Below are 19,212 nucleotides of genomic sequence, written 5' to 3' on the forward strand. Positions count from 1 at the left end.
TTTTGTTGTATGGAAGGACTGGCTGGATGACAAGGAGCTTAGTCTTAGAGAGGTTAAGCTGAAGGTGGCGTTCTTTCATCCATGCTGATATATCAGCAAGACACAATGAGATCCATGCTGAGACTATGTGGTCTTCCAGCGGGAATGACAGGAAGAGTTGGGTATCATCAGCATATCAATGATATGAGAAACCATGGGAGCGGATGATTGCGCCAAGTGAGGTGGTGTATAATGAGAAGAGAAGGGGACCGAGCACCGACCCTTGAGGAACCCCTGTGGATAAGCTGTGTGGTTTGGACACTTCTCCCCTCCAAGATACTTTAAAATATCTCCCTGAGAGGTAGGACATGAACCAGCGGAGGGCGGATCCTGAGATGCCAAAGCCAGTGAGGGATGGAGAGGAGGATTTGGTGGTTAACTGTGTCAAAGGCAGCTGACAGATCCGGTAGCAGTAGAGCTGAGGACTGACCAGCAGCTCTAACTGAGCGTAGTGATTCCATAACCAACAGGAGTTCAGTCTTGGTAGAGTGACCCCAGTCAGTGAAGAAGAAGGCAAATTCATTGCAGGCCTTGATGGATTGAAGTTCAGAGGCTACTGACACAGAAGGGTTTGTTAGCCTGTCGACAGCAGCAAACATGGCATGTGCATTATTATTGTTTTTGGTAATGATGTCGGAGAAAAAGGACCACGTTGTGTTTGTCGGTTCCAAATTAAAAATGCAAAGAATGCTTTTATCGATGTCATAATGAACCTGGAGATTTATTTTTCGCCACCTGCGTGCAGCTTTTTGACACTTGCTTTTTTCTGTTCTGACCAGCGCGGCATTTCTCCATCTTTTCTTACAGAGACCACCTTCACCTTAGTGGGTGCAACGGCATCAATGACATTTGTAATTTTAGAATTTAAATGATCTACAAGCTCATTGACACCTGCCCAAGAGAGGGCGGTGTGGAGGAGAAAGCCTGAATAAATGTTTCACTGGTGTTTTCATTGATAAACTGTTTTGTGATTACTTCTGTTTGAACATTTGTGTGCATGGAGATAAATGCATGGGAATGATCAGAGAGAGCAACATCAGCCACCACAACCTTATTAATGTTCAGACCCTTGGAAGAATCAATCATTTATAGCAAATGTTTCTACAGTTATATGTGGTGGAAAATGCTCTGCCGAGTTGAATCAACAACATGAAACACCACATGAGGAGGAGGTGGAAGTGGTGGAGGAGCTGCAGCAGGAAACAGTGTTAGCAGAGTCAACATTAGCTAAACATATCACATTACATGCTGAAGGGGCTGCATGGTAAACTGGAGCCAGATACATATCACTTACAGACGTGAATGTGAACCATCAACACAAAAAGATCAGAACTAATCATTAAGGCCTGTAATGTCAACATAGCCAATGACAGCTTTTAATGCCTATGCTGTACATCTGCATGAATGTGATTGGCTGTGAATCAGCCAATGATTGTGAAGCATATTAGAAACAGCTGATGACTGCAGTACTCTGCCCGAAGGAACACTAAGCTTGAGTTCTGGAAATTTTACTTTTCAACAATCAGTCCGATTAAAATATTTAATCGCGTATAATTTGAAATTAAGTGCACATTTTTTATCTGTTCAATATTTAAAATAAAGGGACATTTTTCAAATGTTAATACTCTTATCAAGATAGGAGTGGACAAGATATGCTTGCTTTATGTAAGTGTATGCATTTATTGTTGGAAATCAATTAACAACACAAAACAATGACAATAATTGTCAGAAACCGTCACAGGTGGCCTATATATACATATATATATATATATATATAATATGCAGAGAGCCAAACACACAGAGGCTTTTAAAAGCAGCTTTCTCTCTGGTCTTCAGCACAGACATGAGTTGAGTCTCACAACACAGCTTCCTCTAGTTTGAGGGGGAGAAGCAGGAGAAGGGGGGTCGTCACAGGTTGGCCGCGGTCGGCAAGACCATCATCACTACAACCTGCTTGGAAGCAGGTCGGGCACACTTTGGCCCGACTCCAGAGATGGTCGGTTTTGGGTGTGACATGGCTTAAACTGGTAATGGAGATGCAAATCAGTGCAATATGGTTTGATTCAGAGCAGCCAAAAGTACCAATGGAAAAACTGTCACAATGTAGCAGGGATGAGTGGACCCAAATGCAGAAAGCAGGGCTGAAGAAAACTGTCTTTATTTCAATCAATCAATCAATCAATTTTTATTTATATAGCGCCAAATCACAACAAAAGTCATCTCAAGGCACTTTTCACATAGAGCAGGTCAAGACTCTTTAATTTACAGAGACCCAACATTCCTCCATGAGCAGCAGCAGGAAAAACTCCCCTTTAACGGGTAGAAACCTGCAGAACCCGACTCTTGGTGGCAGCAGCAGCCAGGGAAGGATGCCATCAGGACTGTGAAGGACCGCGAAGGTTCGGCCCAGAACCCAGGTTTTCCTGTGAGATGAGAAAGCACAAAAAAACTCCGGGGAAGAAGCAAAGTTATTGACATGCATTGATGTTACATGAATGCATACAGATGGAGAGGAGGAGGAGGAGAGAGGAGCTCAGTGCATCATGGGAAGTCCCCCAGCAGTCTAGGCCTATAGCAGCATAACTAAGGGCTGATCCAAGGCGAGCCTGGTCGGCCCTAACTATAAGCTTTATCAAAAAGGAAAGTTTTAAGCCTACTCTTAAACATAGAGAGGGTGTCTGCACCCCGGACCCAATCTGGAAGATGGTTCCATAGAAGAGGAGCCTGATAACTGAAGGCTCTGCCTCCCATTCTACTTTTAAAGACTGTAGGGACCACCAGTAAGCTGCATACTGGGAGCGCAGTGTTCTAGTGGGATAATACGGTATTATGAGCTCTTCAAGATATGATGGTGTCTGACCATTAAGGGCTTTGTAAGTTAGGAGAAGGATTTTAAATTCTATTCTAGATTTTACAGGAAGCCGTTATATTTAGTACACATAGAACTGGCTGTAAAGTTTTCCAGGTTGGCTGAGAGACTAAGAACAAGACTTTCTAATGAGTTATAATGAAGTTCAGGTCTAGAGTTGATAATGAGGCTGCGACTCCTCCTCCTTGGCCAGTGTCTGGAGGAATGTGAGTATTAATATGACTGGGAGGACTGGATTCATTTAGACTGACATGTTCTTCATGACACAGCCAGGTTTCAGTAAGACAATCAATCAATATGATGATCTGAGATTAGATCGTTTACTAATACGGCTTCAGATGACAGAGATCTAATGTTCAAGAGTCCACCAGGTCTTCCCCAGAAAGTCTGCCAGTTATCTATGAAGCCACATCGTTTGCTGGACGCCACCTCGACAGCCAGCGGTTGAATGATGACATGTGACTACACATGACATCACTGGTCAGATCAGGCAGCGGTCCAGAGGAAACTACAGAGTCCCACATTGTTTCTGCATATTAACAAACCGACTCAGCATTGATCTTAGTGACTTCTGATTGGTGTAATCAGGAGTCGTTCCCGCCGACTTGAATAACAATCGTCTCATATTTACGCTTATTCTTAGCCAGCAGTTTTAAATTTGACTCAATGTCGCCCGCTCTGGCCCCAGGAATACATTTAACTATAGCTGCTGGTGTCGCTAACTTCACGTTTCTGACTATGGAGCTGCCAATAATCAGAGTTTGTTTCTCAGCAGGTGTGTTACTGAGGGGGGAGAACCAGTTAGAAACATGAACTGGTTGGTGGTGAACCGTGGGCTTCTGCTTAGGGCTATGCTTCCTTCGGACAGTCACCCAGCCGCCCTGGCTTCCCGGCTGCTCGGGAGCTGCCGGGGGAGTGGGAGCTACGCTAGGTCGGCCCGCACCGGATACTGGGGGCTGGCTAACTATATTAGCTGCTGATTGTTTTTCCATGGTGCAGAGCCGCACTTCCAATTCACTGAACCTCACCTCCAACACTGCAAATAAACTACACTTATTACTCGTACCATTTTCACTAAAGGAGGCAGAGGAATAACTAAACATTTGACACACCGAGCAAGAGAGAGCAGGAGAACGAGAGGGAGAGAGAGAAGCCATCGCTAACTGTTTCGCTAAGTTTAGCTATGAGCTAACTGCTGAGCTGAAGATAACTAACAACTGTTGGATTAGCGAGAAAAGTCAGTAAAAGGAGAGAGCTAAGAGTGCTTGAGCAAAACTAACTTACATTTAAATATACAGCAGGTATTTATCCACAGTAGTGAGAAATATAGCAAAGTTAACTGAGCTGGGAGCAAAAACACCATCAGTAACCACGGTCAGCAACCGGAAATGACACAATACGCTTACCGTAGCACGTCAGCCACACTTTAATATCCTAACTCTGCCCAGACTTAAGCATCTTACTTGTGTCACTTAAGGAAATGAGTAAGGTGTGTTTTAGTCCATCTTTCGGGTCCGGCTTGGTTCCTCCGCTCAGATGCTGACGGAGCCGTCCTCACGCTCTGTCTGTGAGTTTTCATGGCAGTTGATCCTTGGCGGCGTTGCAGAGAAAACAGAGGAGTCGACTCAGTTAAAGGCGAACAGGGCATAGACGTTATCCTTCACCTTTCTTCTGCAGGAAAGAGTGAAAGCACTGGGTTGCACAGCGGTCTTCTTTGGATCTGGTAACATGCTCGGTTGAACACAAAGAAATATCCACTCGTCCAGCGAGGCTGAGATTGTTTGGCCTAGTTACAGTTACTTCCTTACGTTAGCTGGTGAGCAGCTAGGTCTCAGTGACATCACGGCTAGAAAGGGAAACCCCGGTACGAGAGTTTGGATCTGCCGGATTTCAAACCTAGGTGTTAGTTAATCAGAGCATGATGGGAACTGAAGTCTGTTTGGAGTCCTTTTGTTTGACTCGGCACCTTTCTTTGTTATCAGGCGTTGTGGCTGCATGCAGGCCTGCCTTTATCTCATGGGTTAGGGTCGTATGAGGCTCACCACTGTAAGAACAGATCAATCAGGATGTTGTTTGTTCTCGTTGTGGTTGTAATGATGTCTGCAGAAGTATTTACTAGATATTTCTTCTCCGTTTGTCTCAGGTTCCCGACAGGAGCGGGGTCTGGTCGAGTGGAGATCTTCATCCTCATCTTCCTCCTCCTATGACCTTCCTCTGGGGATGGGCGTGATCAGGCGGACTCGCTGGCTGCAACGGTTTCCCATCAGCCCCTCCTTCAGGGGTTGGCGGGCGTCTGACAACCTGCCCCCACCTGTGGAGGAGGACGAGGTGGATGAGGGAGGAAGAGTAGGAGGGGAGGACGTAGAGGGAAAGGAAGCTGCTGACATCAACCTGCCCAGTACCAAGGTGTGACTGTGATGTCATCAGTCAGACATCCTGTTAAAGTCTTTGCTGTTTTAAAGCCACACTGTGATGTTTACTGACGTGGAATCAAACCTGTGAGGTCAAGAACCACATCAGGCCAGCAGGAAGCTGTTCATATCATAATCTGAAGCATTAACTGGACGTTTCATCGTTTCTTATGCACAAACTTTAGAATTTGATCAAATTAAATGCGCAGTCCTGACAGAGATGGAATAAGTTTCACTGATGATTCATCACTAAGTTGTGATTCTGACAGCGACGGCTCGGTGTAAAGAACTGTGTCAGCAAACTGCTCAGCCTTAAGAGCCAATCAGGACTGGTCTTCACTGTGATGTCACACCTTAACAATGATGTCTAATCAAACACCTTCATTCAATCCATTCATTATAATCTTCACATAGGAGTGATTTATTGCACAGCTGTTTTATTGGATTGTATTATTTCAGTGTAGTTTTGCGGTTTTGCCTCTGTTACCATGGAAACATAAAAACATTTATACGTTTAACAGGGCTGACTGCTGTAAACTACTCAGGAAACAGTTTAAGAAGCTGTGATGAAACAAGTTCTTACTTTTTATTTATTTTTATTGGAGTATCACAAGACAGCATTTTTATTAGTCAATTGTAAGAGGAGACATTTTAGAAATGTCACAAAATTTCATTTTAAAACACTCGTGTGTCAGAAAATTGTGCAAAAGTGTACAAAACAAACCTGACTGACAACAACACATTTTAATATAATATCACATGTTTCATTCTGTTCATCATTTAAACTCTTCAAGTGAGGCTGAAAACCTTTAGTTATATATGGACACAATTAAAAGCAATATAATGATTATAATAATTATGCATTTATATATGATTAATGAGGTGAAGTCAAGGTGTTTTACACTGAAACAGAAGACACATTCATTATATCAAAGGTTCAGATGCATAAAACTGTAGATTCATGACTAAAACTGTGTGAACACACAAAGCCAGAAATATGCAGACACATGCGTACACATGGTTCTGTTTTATGAATCTCAGTTATTGTGGAAGTGGGCGCATGTGCACGAGCCTCATTTCCACTCCCACAATTCACCATCAGTTCACTGTCTGCTCCACCAGTCTGTACAGCTGTCAATGAAACTAACAGGAAAGAAGAAGAAGAAGAAGTGCCGTCTCAGGTTCTCCATCAGCCAGAATAGCTGTCATTACACGTGTGACCGTTACACACGGCTGTGCACGGCTCTTTGTAATCAGTTAATCAGTGTTATGCTTATAAATGTGCCTTTGATTGGCATTTTACAAATCTGTGTAAATGCAAAAAAAAAAAAATCACACGATCAGTGCAGCTGGTTGTCAACCTGAACAATGTTTCACTGACAGATTCTCAGCTTATATTTCATCACCAGTGTGCAGGAAATGGCATATGTGTGGTTTTTGTACATCTGGCCGTAGGTGTCAATACCTTCTAACAGTAAATGTTAAAACGCTGATGGTGAGTCAATAGTGTTTCTGTCATGTATAATAATATATCATCTACATAACAAGAGAATGAAACATCATTATTGTGACAGGTGAAATGTTCAAGTACTGAAAATAAACTGGGACCCATTACAGATCCCTGTGGCACGCCAGACCTCTGCAGAGCAGTTACATCAACAGGAAATGATTTTAATGATGACCACATGAATGTAAATCTATTGTACAATATTTAGTATTTATCACATTTTTATATTTGTGCAGTTTGTGCTAAATGTTTAAACTTATAGAACTTAATTTTGTATCAATATTTTGTATTTTGAAAAGCTGTAATTATATTCATCATTTAATGTTATGATGTGATTATATTGTGTTCTTAGACCAAACTGGCAGTTTCTCTTATGAAAGACAAAAAACAAACAAAATAAAGTAAATTTCACTCTTTATCTGCTCGGGATGATTTTATGGTTTAAGGTTGTAAACGTTCAGAGAGGAAAGCAGCGCTGTACGTAAAAAAAACTATGTACAAAATCAAAAGACAAGCAAAAACAAGGTGAACTCATGTCGTCATTGTGAAAATTGGATCTTTTCTTAGTGTGCAAACAACATTTCAGTAAACAAAGAGAAAGTGACAACAGGCAGACTTTAGTACACTGATATTTAAATCTGTTAATGGCTGTGATCAAACCTTCACTGTGTGTATCTGGTTCAGATTAGCATCATCTATCATTACTACTCTTACAGCTGATACGAGTGGGTGGATCAATATGTGCCTGACAGAATGAGTCTTTGTGAAATATCACTGAACCGAACTTGTTTTGATGCATTGAATAAGACTTCCAGTCTGCACCGGGACCATTTAGTGGTCCAGAATGCTGCCGTACAGCTTTTGACTGGGTCTCTTTACACTGGGCTCCTCATCAAGTTCAGAATCCACTTTAAGATGATTGTGATCACTTTTAGAGTTGTATAGTCAGACAGCTTTATTACAGATCCACAGCAGCAGGTCTCTGAGGTCTGATCAGGCTTTGCTGGTTGTTCCTCACTTTAGAATCAAAACTAAAGGAGGTTGTGCCTTTAAGGATTGTAATTAATGATGTGTGGACAAAGCAGCTCAACACCTACTTATTACTTATTTTACCTCTATTTGTGTTTCTATTGATAAGGTGATACAAGGTGATACATATATATTAATTTTACTTACATACTTACTTACTTGCACCTCCTCCTTCCAAAGTTTTTTTGTACATTTGTGCAGTTAAAATCTTTTGATGATGTGTTGGGTCTTGGTGTACCGTCAGAGCTGCGGTTCCTCTAACATCCACTAGAAGCTGCTGTGATCAAACTGACTAAATATACGGAGTCACAACAGTTTTTACACAAGTTGAGCTCTCAGCAGATTCAATGAACTTCTTCTATGATTGACTGAGGGCAGACTTTTATGATAAAAGTCTTATTATAGAGACATTGAGAATGAAAGTGGAGGATGTTTCAGGTTTGGTTTATTGTTTGTTCGTCTGATGTGACTTCATGTGATGTCATCATGGTGCAGTATGAGTGTAGTTAACTGATGGCGTGCGCAGGGTGAAGGGCAGGCAGGGCGGGGCATACAGGGAGGACATGGCCAGCGGCGGCTGGAACTGCATCACCGGGAGGACAGCGGGGGCGGGATTAGCGCCGCACACTGCAATGACGCCGGCGTTGGGAGCGGAGCTGGCTGCAGGTAGGAAGACCTCGATGTACTGACCGGTTTCTGGATCCAGCAGCATCTTCCTCTGTGGCTGTGGGGGCGTATCCACATAGAAGCATCGCCCACTTTTAGGATCTAACATCATATGATATGAGGGGGCGGGGCCACTGAACAGGGCTCCAGGTGCTGCAGCAGAACCAGTAATGTCAACAAGGAAGTCGCTACCTACCTGTGCAGGTAGGAAACCCTGAACGTTACACAGAAACTGCTGCTGCTGCTGCTGTTGCTGCTGCTGAAGGTGTTGTTGTTGCTGCTGCTCTTGTGTTGCAGATACAGTCACTGGGTTGCAGTTGCTCTCCTGGTTGCCTGCAGTGCTGCTGGGAGGGGGGCAGCACTTGATGAGACCTTTATATCCCTCCAGTTGGTAGGATGTGTTTCCAGTTGGCCTGCTGTTGTCCTCAGACTGGGACCTCTGCAGCAGGTGGAGGGTGGGACCTTGTGGGGGAACACTCTGGAGCTGCAGCTGAGAGAAGTTCAGAGGGTTCTGGACGTAGCTGACTCTCCCCAGGTGAGGGTGCAGGGTGGCGGGGAAGGCAGGCAGGGCGTGGAAGCAGGAGTGGAGGATGGGCTGGGACTGAGAGGATACACCCATGATGGAGCTCTGTCCCTGGGCAGAGAGCGGCAGCTGGGTCCCCTGAGCGAGGCTGGGGGTGGAGGAGGGTGGAGGAGGCTTGCTGTGACTCACACCTGCAGCTCTCTCTGATTGGCTGGGCTCTGATAGCCTGCTGCTAGCAGGTGGTTTGGTGGGTGGGTCTAACAACACGGCAGACCAGGTGTCATCATCCACTTTGTTTCTGCTTATGATTGGCTCGCTGCCTCGTCTGTGCTGTGTGATTGGACGATTGAATCTGTCGCTCTCTTTCCTGTCCTGTGATTGGCTGAGAGATGCAGCGACCTTGGCCACAAATCCTCTGGAGGTGCTGCTGTAAACTGAGGCAATTTTTGTTTGATGGTGACCTTTAACCCCTACAGCCTGCTGGTAGCTGGGAGGGGGACTGTCCTCCTGACCGATCACCTTGAAGGTTGCTGGCTTGTCGTTGGTCTCAGGTTGTGTTGTTGGAGCTGAGCTGTTGTTCCTGAACGAGAGGCTGTAGGTGTTTTTAACTAAACTCCTCATGTCTCTCACCACATGAACTGGAGCCTTAAACACACCAGCAGCCTTACCTCCTCCTCCCCCGTCCCTCTCCCCCTCCTGCTCCGCAGGCTGGAGGCTGGGGAGGACCGGAGCTTTGTGGTTCTGCTGTACGGTATTCTGCACATGAGAGGTTTTTGTGTTGCAGTTTGTAGAGTTGTTGTGATTCTCTGAGTTGGAGGTGCTCTGCTCTACCTGCATCTTCTTGGACAGGACACTCTTGATGATGCATGATGCCATCTTGGTTTTAGTTTCATCCAAAGAGAAGGACTTTTGGAGTCGTTGTCTTGGTGCAGAGTTTCCTCCCATATGAAACCCTTGAAACAAGACAACAAGCAGAAGACAGACTGATGGGAAGTGTGGACAGGATGTATTTATGCTAAACTAAATTTCCACTTTAGTAAGACTTGACTTCCTGCTGATCCTTCAACATGAAAGCCTTTGAAATGGCAATGGAGAGCTTTTGTGTTGAAGGAGAAGAAGAGGATTATCTGTGATGTCATGCTGGGATTAGAGACTGAGCCGGACACTACAGGTGAGAACGTGAAGTGGTACAGGTGTTAGTTACCTTGGCCGGCTGCAGCAACCCGACCTCTGTAGACACTGTAGCTGTCGACGTTACTGCTGGTCGTCGAGTGTGGATGGAAGGAAGCAGGCATGCTGTGTTGGCGTAGCAACAGATCAGGGCGGTGTCGGATAGTGGGACAGAGCAGCTCATTGGCTGAGACCTCACTGTTAGCTCCTCCCCCTTCAGCAGGTCCATCCTTCAGTATCATCTTGAGAGGTAGACAGGTAGACAGACAGGTAAACAGACAGGTAGACAGACAGGTAGACAGACAGGTAAACAGACAGGTAGACAGACAGGTAGACAGACAGGTAGACAGACAGGTAAACAGACAGGTAGACAGACAGGTAGACAGACAGGTAGACAGAGAGGTAGACAGACAAGTAAACAGACAGGTAGACAGACAGGTAAACAGACAGGTAGACAGACAGGTAGACAGACAGGTAGACAGAGAGGTAGACAGACAGGTAAACAGACAGGTAGATGGACTGGTAGACAGACAGGTAGACAGACAGGTAAACAGACAGGTAGACGGACTGGTAGACAGACAGGTAGACAGACAGGTAAACAGACAGGTAGACGGACTGGTAGACAGACAGGTAAACGGACTGGTAGACAGACTGGTAGACGGACTGGTAGACGGACTGGTAGACGGACTGGTAGACGGACTGGTAGACAGACAGGTAAACAGACAGGTAGACGGACTGGTAGACAGACAGGTAAACGGACTGGTAGACAGACTGGTAGACAGACTGGTAAACAGACAGGTAGACGGACTGGTAGACAGACTGGTAGACAGACTGGTAGACGGACTGGTAGACAGACTGGTAGACAGACAGGTAAACGGACTGGTAGACAGACTGGTAGACAGACTGGTAGACAGACTGGTAGACGGACTGGTAGACAGACAGGTAAACAGACAGGTAAACAGACAGGTAGACGGACTGGTAGACGGACTGGTAGACAGGTAGACAGACAGGTAGACAGACAGGTAGACAGACAGGTAGATGGACTGGTAGACAGGTAGACAGGTAGACAGGTGGAGGAGGTACCTGTTGTTTGTCTGTATCAATGTTCTCGGCATCTCTCTTCTTCAGTTGGATCTGACGTTTGGGAACCATCTTTATCTTTAACCCCTCCACCTGCTGACCTTTGACCTGCAGGACAGATAACAAGTGAAACAGATCAGGTGACAGGTGAAACAGATCAGGTGACAGGTGAAACTGATCAGGTGACAGTTGAAACTGATCAGGTGACAGGTGAAACTGATCAGGTGACAGGTGAAACTGATCAGGTGAGTAGTAAGTAGACATAACTTTACATCTACTGCAATAAAGTAGACATAACTTTACATCTAATGCAATAAAGTAGACATAACTTTACATCTAATGTAATAAAGTAGACATAACTTTACATCTAATGTAATAAAATAGAGATAACTTTACATCTAATGTAATAAAATAGAGATAACTTTACATCTAATGTAATAAAGTAGACATAACTTTACATCTAATGTAATAAAGTGGACATAACTTTACATCTAATGTAATAAAGTAGACATAACTTTACATCGAATGTAATAAATTGGACATAACTTTACATCTAATGTAATAAAGTAGACATAACTTTACATCTAATGTAATAAAGTAGACATAACTTTACATCTAATGTAATAAAGTAGACATAACTTTACATCGAATGTAATAAATTGGACATAACTTTACATCTAATGTAATAAAGTAGACATAACTTTACATCTAATGTAATAAAGTAGACATAACTTTACATCTAATGTAATAAAGTAGACATAACTTTACATCTAATGCAATTAAGTAGACATAACTTTACATCTAATGTAATAAAGTGGACATAACTTTACATCTAATGCAATTAAGTAGACATAACTTTACATCTAATGTAATAAAGTGGACATAACTTTACATCTAATGTAATAAAGTAGACATAACTTTACATCTAATGTAATAAAGTAGACATAACTTTACATCTAATGTAATAAAGTGGACATAACTTTACATCTAATGTAATAAAGTAGACATAACTTTACATCTAATGTAATAAAGTGGACATAACTTTACATCTAATGTAATTAAGTAGACATAACTTTACATCTAATGTAATAAAGTAGACATAACTTTACATCCAATGTAATAAAGTAGACATAACTTTACATCTAATGTAATAAAGTGGACATAACTTTACATCTAATGTAATAAAGTGGACATAACTTTACATCTAATGTAATTAAGTAGACATAACTTTACATCTAATGTAATTAAGTAGACATAACTTTACATCTAATGTAATAAAGTGGACATAACTTTACATCTAATGTAATTAAGTAGACATAACTTTACATCTAATGTAATAAAGTGGACATAACTTTACATCTAATGTAATTAAGTAGACATAACTTTACATCTAATGTAATAAAGTAGACATAACTTTACATCTAATGTAATTAAGTAGACATAACTTTACATCTAATGTAATAAAGTAGACATAACTTTACATCTAATGTAATAAAGTGGACATAACTTTACATCTAATGTAATAAAGTAAACATAACTTTACATCTAATGTAATAAAGTAGACATAACTTTACATCGAATGTAATAAAGTGGACATAACTTTACATCTAATGTAATAAAGTAGACATAACTTTACATCTAATGTAATAAAGTAGACATAACTTTACATCTAATGTAATAAAGTAGACATAACTTTACATCTAATGTAATAAAGTGGACATAACTTTACATCTAATGTAATTAAGTAGACATAACTTTACATCTAATGTAATAAAGTGGACATAACTTTACATCTAATGTAATAAAGTAGACATAACTTTACATCTAATGTAATAAAGTGGACATAACTTTACATCCAATGTAATAAAGTAGACATAACTTTACATCTAATGTAATAAAGTGGACATAACTTTACATCTAATGTAATAAAGTAGACATAACTTTACATCTAATGTAATAAAGTGGACATAACTTTACATCTAATGTAATAAAGTGGACATAACTTTACATCTAATGTAATAAAGTAGACATAACTTTACATCTAATGTAATAAAGTGGACATAACTTTACATCTAATGTAATAAAGTGGACATAACTTTACATCTAATGTAATTAAGTGGACTTTACAAAGAAACACTGAGAAACAGAGCTGAAGATGTGGCCAGTATCATATTAAAATAAAGTAAAAAAATAAATGGAAGGAAAAACTACAGACTGTCTCACCTGAGTCTCCATGGTAACATCAACACATTCGAAGTCACTCTCCAAATCAAAGTCTTCGTCGTCTGATGGGAGGATGACAGATGGAGAGAAGTGGAGAGAGAGATCCTCCTCCGACCAGTCGCTGATGCTCTCCTCTTCTTCCTCCTCCTTCTCCTCATCCTCGGAGTGATGGCAGGAGGAGACGTCCAGGTAATCGGCCTCAGACTGACCTGTACAGGTGAGCTCAGAGTTTATCACAGCAGGAACTACTGAACAAGGCGGAGGGTTTTGTGTCTCAGTGATGTGATGCGGCAGCAGGTCGACTTCAGGGCAGCGGTGAGCACTGAGGAAGAACTCCCGCCCTCGTTCTCCTCCATCCTGCCTGCTGCTCATAGTTTCTCTTCGATCACAGTATTTTGGTTCCAGTTGTTCGTCCGAGTTTCTGGAGACAAACATTGAAAACAGATTGTTTGATTGTATGAACATCAGCTGTTGACAGATCTGCAGTAAACAACAACACAAGCTGAGTGTTTCTTATTAGTTCTACATGTTGTGACAGAAAGTTTCACTATCACATATATTTATATATAGATATACGGTAGATGTGTGTGTATATTTAATTTAGGAGGAGATTCACGTACAAATGATCAAGGCTAAAGGGCCGTCTACACCAAGACGATAAGTATGAATATATAGTTTTAGTGGAAGATGGAGAACACACCACAACTATAACCACAACAACAGTGGCGAATGATATTGCTGGGATTCACGTTCAGAGCGATTTGATGAACGATAGAAACATTGACAGCCAATCAAAATCCATCCCATAAACCATACAGCACGATAAAATCTCCATCTAGCCTGAAATTTCCAGTAAAACTTCAAAACCTGCACATCATCTTAATTCTGGAAACTGACTGATGACTTTATATATTAACATTTATTTATTTTAATACAGTTTTGCTCCTTTCTCACCACAGACTGACACACTGTAGACAGCCAGAGGTGATTTCTTTAGGTTTGTCTCTCTTTATTATACAATGATGCTGGAACTTTGTTCTCCATTATAATATTAAAAAATGACGTTAGCGCCCCCTTCAGGCTTCAGATCTGAGCTCATACTGTGTGTCCTGCCACAGTGTAATAAAAGCTACTCGTCTGTTACCATCAGTCGTTGCAGTTTTGTCATTAAAAACTTGAACATCACAGCAACTAACGTCCCAAAATACCTCTGAGCAACACATTGAATCACCAGCCGCCTGTGAATCAGCTGCTCGGCGCCGCCGTTTACAGAATGTTATCGTTCATCAGTCTGGACGATCACATCGTTATCTGACCCTTAACCCTTAACAGTCCAAGTTCAATGTCTTTCCAAGGTCTTTAATCTTGTCTAGGCCAGACGTTATCAACACAGAGCCAATGCTGAGACCACTCTAAAAGTTATGTCAAAGTCAGTAATGTCATGAGATATCCATCAGGACTTCTGTGTTTTATGACTGTCTTGCCAGACTAAGATTCTTCTAGTTTGGTGGAACGCCAAATCCTTTCCAATTTTCATGATGTTTGCTTTAATTTGCGGGTTTGGGAGTTAAACCATGGAGCAACTATCACTATTCCATTTCAATTTAACTTTAATACCACTTTGTTTATTTCATTAGTATTATTATTATTATTATTACCTGACTTTTATCTGTTTTTATTCTGTGTTGTGTTTTTGGGAGCAAACACCAAGACTCATTCTCTGTATGTTTGCATTTGCTAATAAACAGATTCTGATTGAATGAGCTGCTGTTTGTCATGTTGACATAAAAACCGAGAATCATAAAGGTAGAAAACATCTGCAGGTTGTGTGAATAGTAACCTGCTCTAACTCCAACCCAAACCTGCAGTAATGCACTAGACTGTCAGCAGGATTATAATCTCTGAACGTGACTCAGTTTGGTCACTATTTACACCAAAAAAAGAACAAACAAACAAACAAAAATCTTAATTTTATATTTTGGTCCTTCAAAGTTGTCTCTGGAACCAGGTCTGGGAGGCTTTGTGTCAATGAAATGAGAAAATTAAAACTTTGTCGTAGAGTTAAACCAAACACATGGTTGGAAAGGTCTCGACCTGGAGAGTAACATATGTCAGTATGAAGCTTCCACATGGCTCCTGCTGTGAAATACTGACCTCTGAACCTTGACCTCGGTGCATGTTTGAAGGCTTATAATTCAGCAACAAAAGAGCTTTTTGACCTCAACTGTCATGTGAGTAGAGTCAACAACTCAGATTTTAGATTAGATGTTTAAAATCTGATCTCACAGATGTGTTTACCATCTCCTTAAACTCCTCATTGTTCTCTCAAACGAGTATTTATAACTTCCAATTCTTGGAAAAACACTAATATTCTTTTTTAAAACTATAATTCCCTGAAGCCGCACCATGCAGCTTGATACAAATCAGCATCAAATCTACTAAATATATTGTTAGTATGACTTTTATCTGACCCCATGTATTTCACTGATTTTGGATGTTGGACATGGGACCTAAATATCCCATAATTTGCATGTCATTTTAGGTAATATGATATAGCCCTTCTTGGGGGGACCTTTAAATACAAATAATGGGTTTATGGTCAAGTTTGGAGCTGTTCCAGATGTGGTATGTTGTGACACATAATATGTTGTGAGGTAGCTGTTAATCACTTGATTGGATGGCTCCCAACTGACCGAGTGCCCATTGAAAACCTATGTTGTTCATGTGATAAGATACAGATGTGTAACCCCATATAAGTTATGCACCGACAGGGGTACGGTGCCCAGACCATCTTTATACATGGAATGGACCCGATGGCCATCGTCTAATGAACGCCTACAAAATAAGAACTTCGTCAGCTCTTCCTTTGAACGATATCATCACACATCCTTCCTTTCATATATCAAATATCCAGAACAGCCAAACCAGTAATTACACTGCATCTAGATGATCTGTGTGAAGAAAATGTAAAAATGTTGGTTTATTTCAGATATTTTAGCCAGAATCCTAGAAACAGGGTTTTGGTTTCGTAGTTTTTCTGATTTCCGGTTCAATAAAAAAAACTTTATTTCTTAGAATCAAAGGAGAATTAATTAAAACTGGTGGCCTTGACATTAACCATCATACTGATGAGTTATCAAGGACACTGGTTTGTTATTGTGTTGAGAACGTTAACACGATGTCAGCCTCTAATATCTACGTTTTCACAAATAACATCTCAGATAACGACGCAACGCAAACACAATGATTCAAACAACATGCAACGGCATGGTTTCTTGCCAGCAGGGTCCATAGCAACCACCATAGCAACGACAGAAAGCCTGAATATCTCTGTAATAAATGACAAACATCATATAAAATAAAACATTTCTCACTAGAAATCATCAAACTGCATTTTAATGCTGATCTTTAAATATCGCGTTTTCCACTTGGAATAAAAGGAATGGCGGCCATTTTGTTTGTTTTCGCAGACAGAAACTCGACAGTCATGTGACGGCGTGTGACCGTTAACAGGCTTTCTGGGCCTGCTGGGCTCCAGCAGCTCCGTCTTACTGGAATAAACGAACCTACTGGCCGATATATGTGGGACACGTGTGATGATAACATCCGTTCAGCAGGCTGATAACAGTCGAATCAGGCGGTTGGATACAAAACACACGACTCTCGCTGCGTTTTACTGTTTATAGTGATCATAAAGAGAAACCAGCAGTTCACCAGAGTTCACAAATATCCCACAAAACACTTTTAAAATAAACCAACGAACGATCAACAAGTGAACGACTGAAGGAAACGTGATGATTTTACCTCTGATGTGTTTGTGTCACATCACAGTTCTGCTCCAGTCTGATTCTGTTCTGTTACAGATCCTGGTTCTGGTTCTGGTTCAGGCTGGAGTTCAGGACCCGGTCCGGGGTTCAGACGGGAACGTTTACCATCGGAGCAGGTCTGGAGGAAGTTCTGTTCCCGGAGCAGCGTGTTGGCGTCGGTCAGCTGAGGAGGGTCGAGAGACACCGACACTCAGAGGCGGAGAGAGAGTCGGTGTCGGACTGCAGGTTTCTATTCTGGGAGGTGATTGACAGACGAGGCTGCAGCTCTGCAGTGTGACTATCAGTCCCTCCAGGGTCCAGGATTAGGGTAGACCCTGACCCCTTACTGTGGCCAAAACATGTTTCATACAGTTTATCATCTGTTATATATCTGTTATATCTGTTATATCTGTTACATCTGTTATATTTCTGTCTGAAGAAAAACTGCAGGAAACGGAGAAAATAACGTGATTAAAAACTGCTACCGAATAAAAGTCATAACCAGTTTACTGATCCCGATACTGATGTCGATACTGATGCCGATACTGATCCCGATACCGATACTGATCCTGATACTGAGACTGATACTGATGCCGATACTGATGCCGATACTGATACTGATGCCGATACTGATCCCGATACGATACTGATACTGATCCCGATACGATACTGATACTGATGCCGATACTGATCCTGATACTGATGCCAATACTGATCCCGATACTGAGCCCGATACTGATGCCGATAGTGATACTGAGCCCGATACTGATACTGAGGCTGATACTCATACCGACCCCGATACTGATGCCGATACTGAGGCTGATACTGAGGCTGATACTGAGCCTGATACTGAGCCCAATACCGAGCCTGATACTGATACTGAGGCTGATACTGAGCCTGATACTGAGCCCAATACCGAGCCTGATACTGATACTGAGCCTGATACTGAGCCTGATACTGATACTGATACTGAGCCTGAGCCTGATACTGATACTGATACTGATACTGAGCCTGATACTGATACTGATACTGAGCCAGATACTGATACTGATACTGAGCCTATTGCATCATTTTTGTCTTGTTGTGAGGCTTTATGAGGCTCTAAACATATTTAATTGATTCAGTTTATCTGTGATTGTTAGCTGCTGTCATGGTGATGGACATTGTTGATGTTGTTGCCATGGTACCCACATGTTTGTTCACTAGTGTCTGTTGAATGAAAGTTTAGTTTATATTTAGATCACTGATAACTGAGTGTGTTTAATCTCACACTCACAGGAATGTTTGCATAGATAATGCAGCGCATGTTTGAACCCTCTGACCCCACACACACACACACACACACACACACACACACATACACACACACACACACACACACACACACATACACACACACACACACACACACACTCACACACACATACACACACACACACACACACACATACACACACACACACAGACACACACACACACATACACACACACACACACAGACACACACACACAGACACACACACACACACACAGACACACACGCACAGACACACGCACACACAGACACACACACACACACATACACACACACATAGACACACACACACAAACACACACACACACACACACACACAAACACACATATATATACACACACACATAGACACACACACACAAACACACATACACACACACACACACATACACAGACAAACACATACACACACACAAACACACACACACACACACACACATATACACACACACAAACACACACACACACACATATACACACACACAAATACACACACACACACATATATACACACACACACACACTGGGGGGGACTGGGATATAACTGGGGGACCGGGGCTGAGGGGGACTGGGA

The 19,212-nt window shown here is 41.9% G+C and overlaps 2 protein-coding genes across 4 annotated transcripts in view; one reads left to right on the forward strand and one right to left on the reverse strand.

Annotated features, from left to right (window-relative positions):
• slc23a1 (solute carrier family 23 member 1) overlaps positions 1-17,819 on the forward strand; it is a 35,074-nt gene extending 17,255 nt beyond the window's left edge. The window contains exons 14-15 of one of the 3 annotated variants that reach the window (XM_042430427.1): positions 5,052-5,314; positions 6,937-7,244. In XM_042430427.1, coding sequence (XP_042286361.1) covers positions 5,052-5,314; positions 6,937-7,008 — 335 coding nt within the window. In that variant the 3' untranslated portion in view covers positions 7,009-7,244. Of the gene's footprint in view, positions 1-5,051; positions 5,315-6,936; positions 7,245-17,380 lie in introns of those variants that run through there. The other 2 variants (XM_042430426.1, XM_042430428.1) reach the window with 2 other exon arrangements.
• prob1 (proline-rich basic protein 1) lies at positions 7,326-17,428 on the reverse strand. Its single transcript, XM_042430424.1, has 5 exons — positions 17,322-17,428; positions 13,518-13,938; positions 11,298-11,402; positions 10,249-10,456; positions 7,326-9,997 (listed from the first exon to the last, which is right to left on the reverse strand). Exons 2-5 carry the CDS (start codon positions 13,887-13,889, stop codon positions 8,340-8,342), a joined length of 2,343 nt encoding a protein of 780 aa, XP_042286358.1. The 5' UTR covers positions 13,890-13,938; positions 17,322-17,428; the 3' UTR covers positions 7,326-8,339.
• Positions 17,820-19,212: the final 1,393 nt, after the last annotated feature.

This window comes from Thunnus maccoyii, chromosome 13, assembly GCF_910596095.1.
Source record: "Thunnus maccoyii chromosome 13, fThuMac1.1, whole genome shotgun sequence".
Classification (NCBI taxonomy): Eukaryota; Metazoa; Chordata; class Actinopteri; order Scombriformes; family Scombridae; genus Thunnus; species Thunnus maccoyii.

Bases quoted from the DNA above. Each gene is read 5' to 3' on its own strand.
- prob1 (XM_042430424.1), bottom strand. From the start codon at position 13,889: ATGAGCAGCAGGCAGGATGGAGGAGAACGAGGGCGGGAGTTCTTCCTC. The intron at 10,457-11,297 runs GTACCTCCTCCA...CTACCTCTCAAG, and splicing joins TTGATACAGACAAACAACAG to ATGATACTGAAGGATGGACC. The intron at 9,998-10,248 runs GTAACTAACACC...TCTTGTTTCAAG, and splicing joins GGTTGCTGCAGCCGGCCAAG to GGTTTCATATGGGAGGAAAC.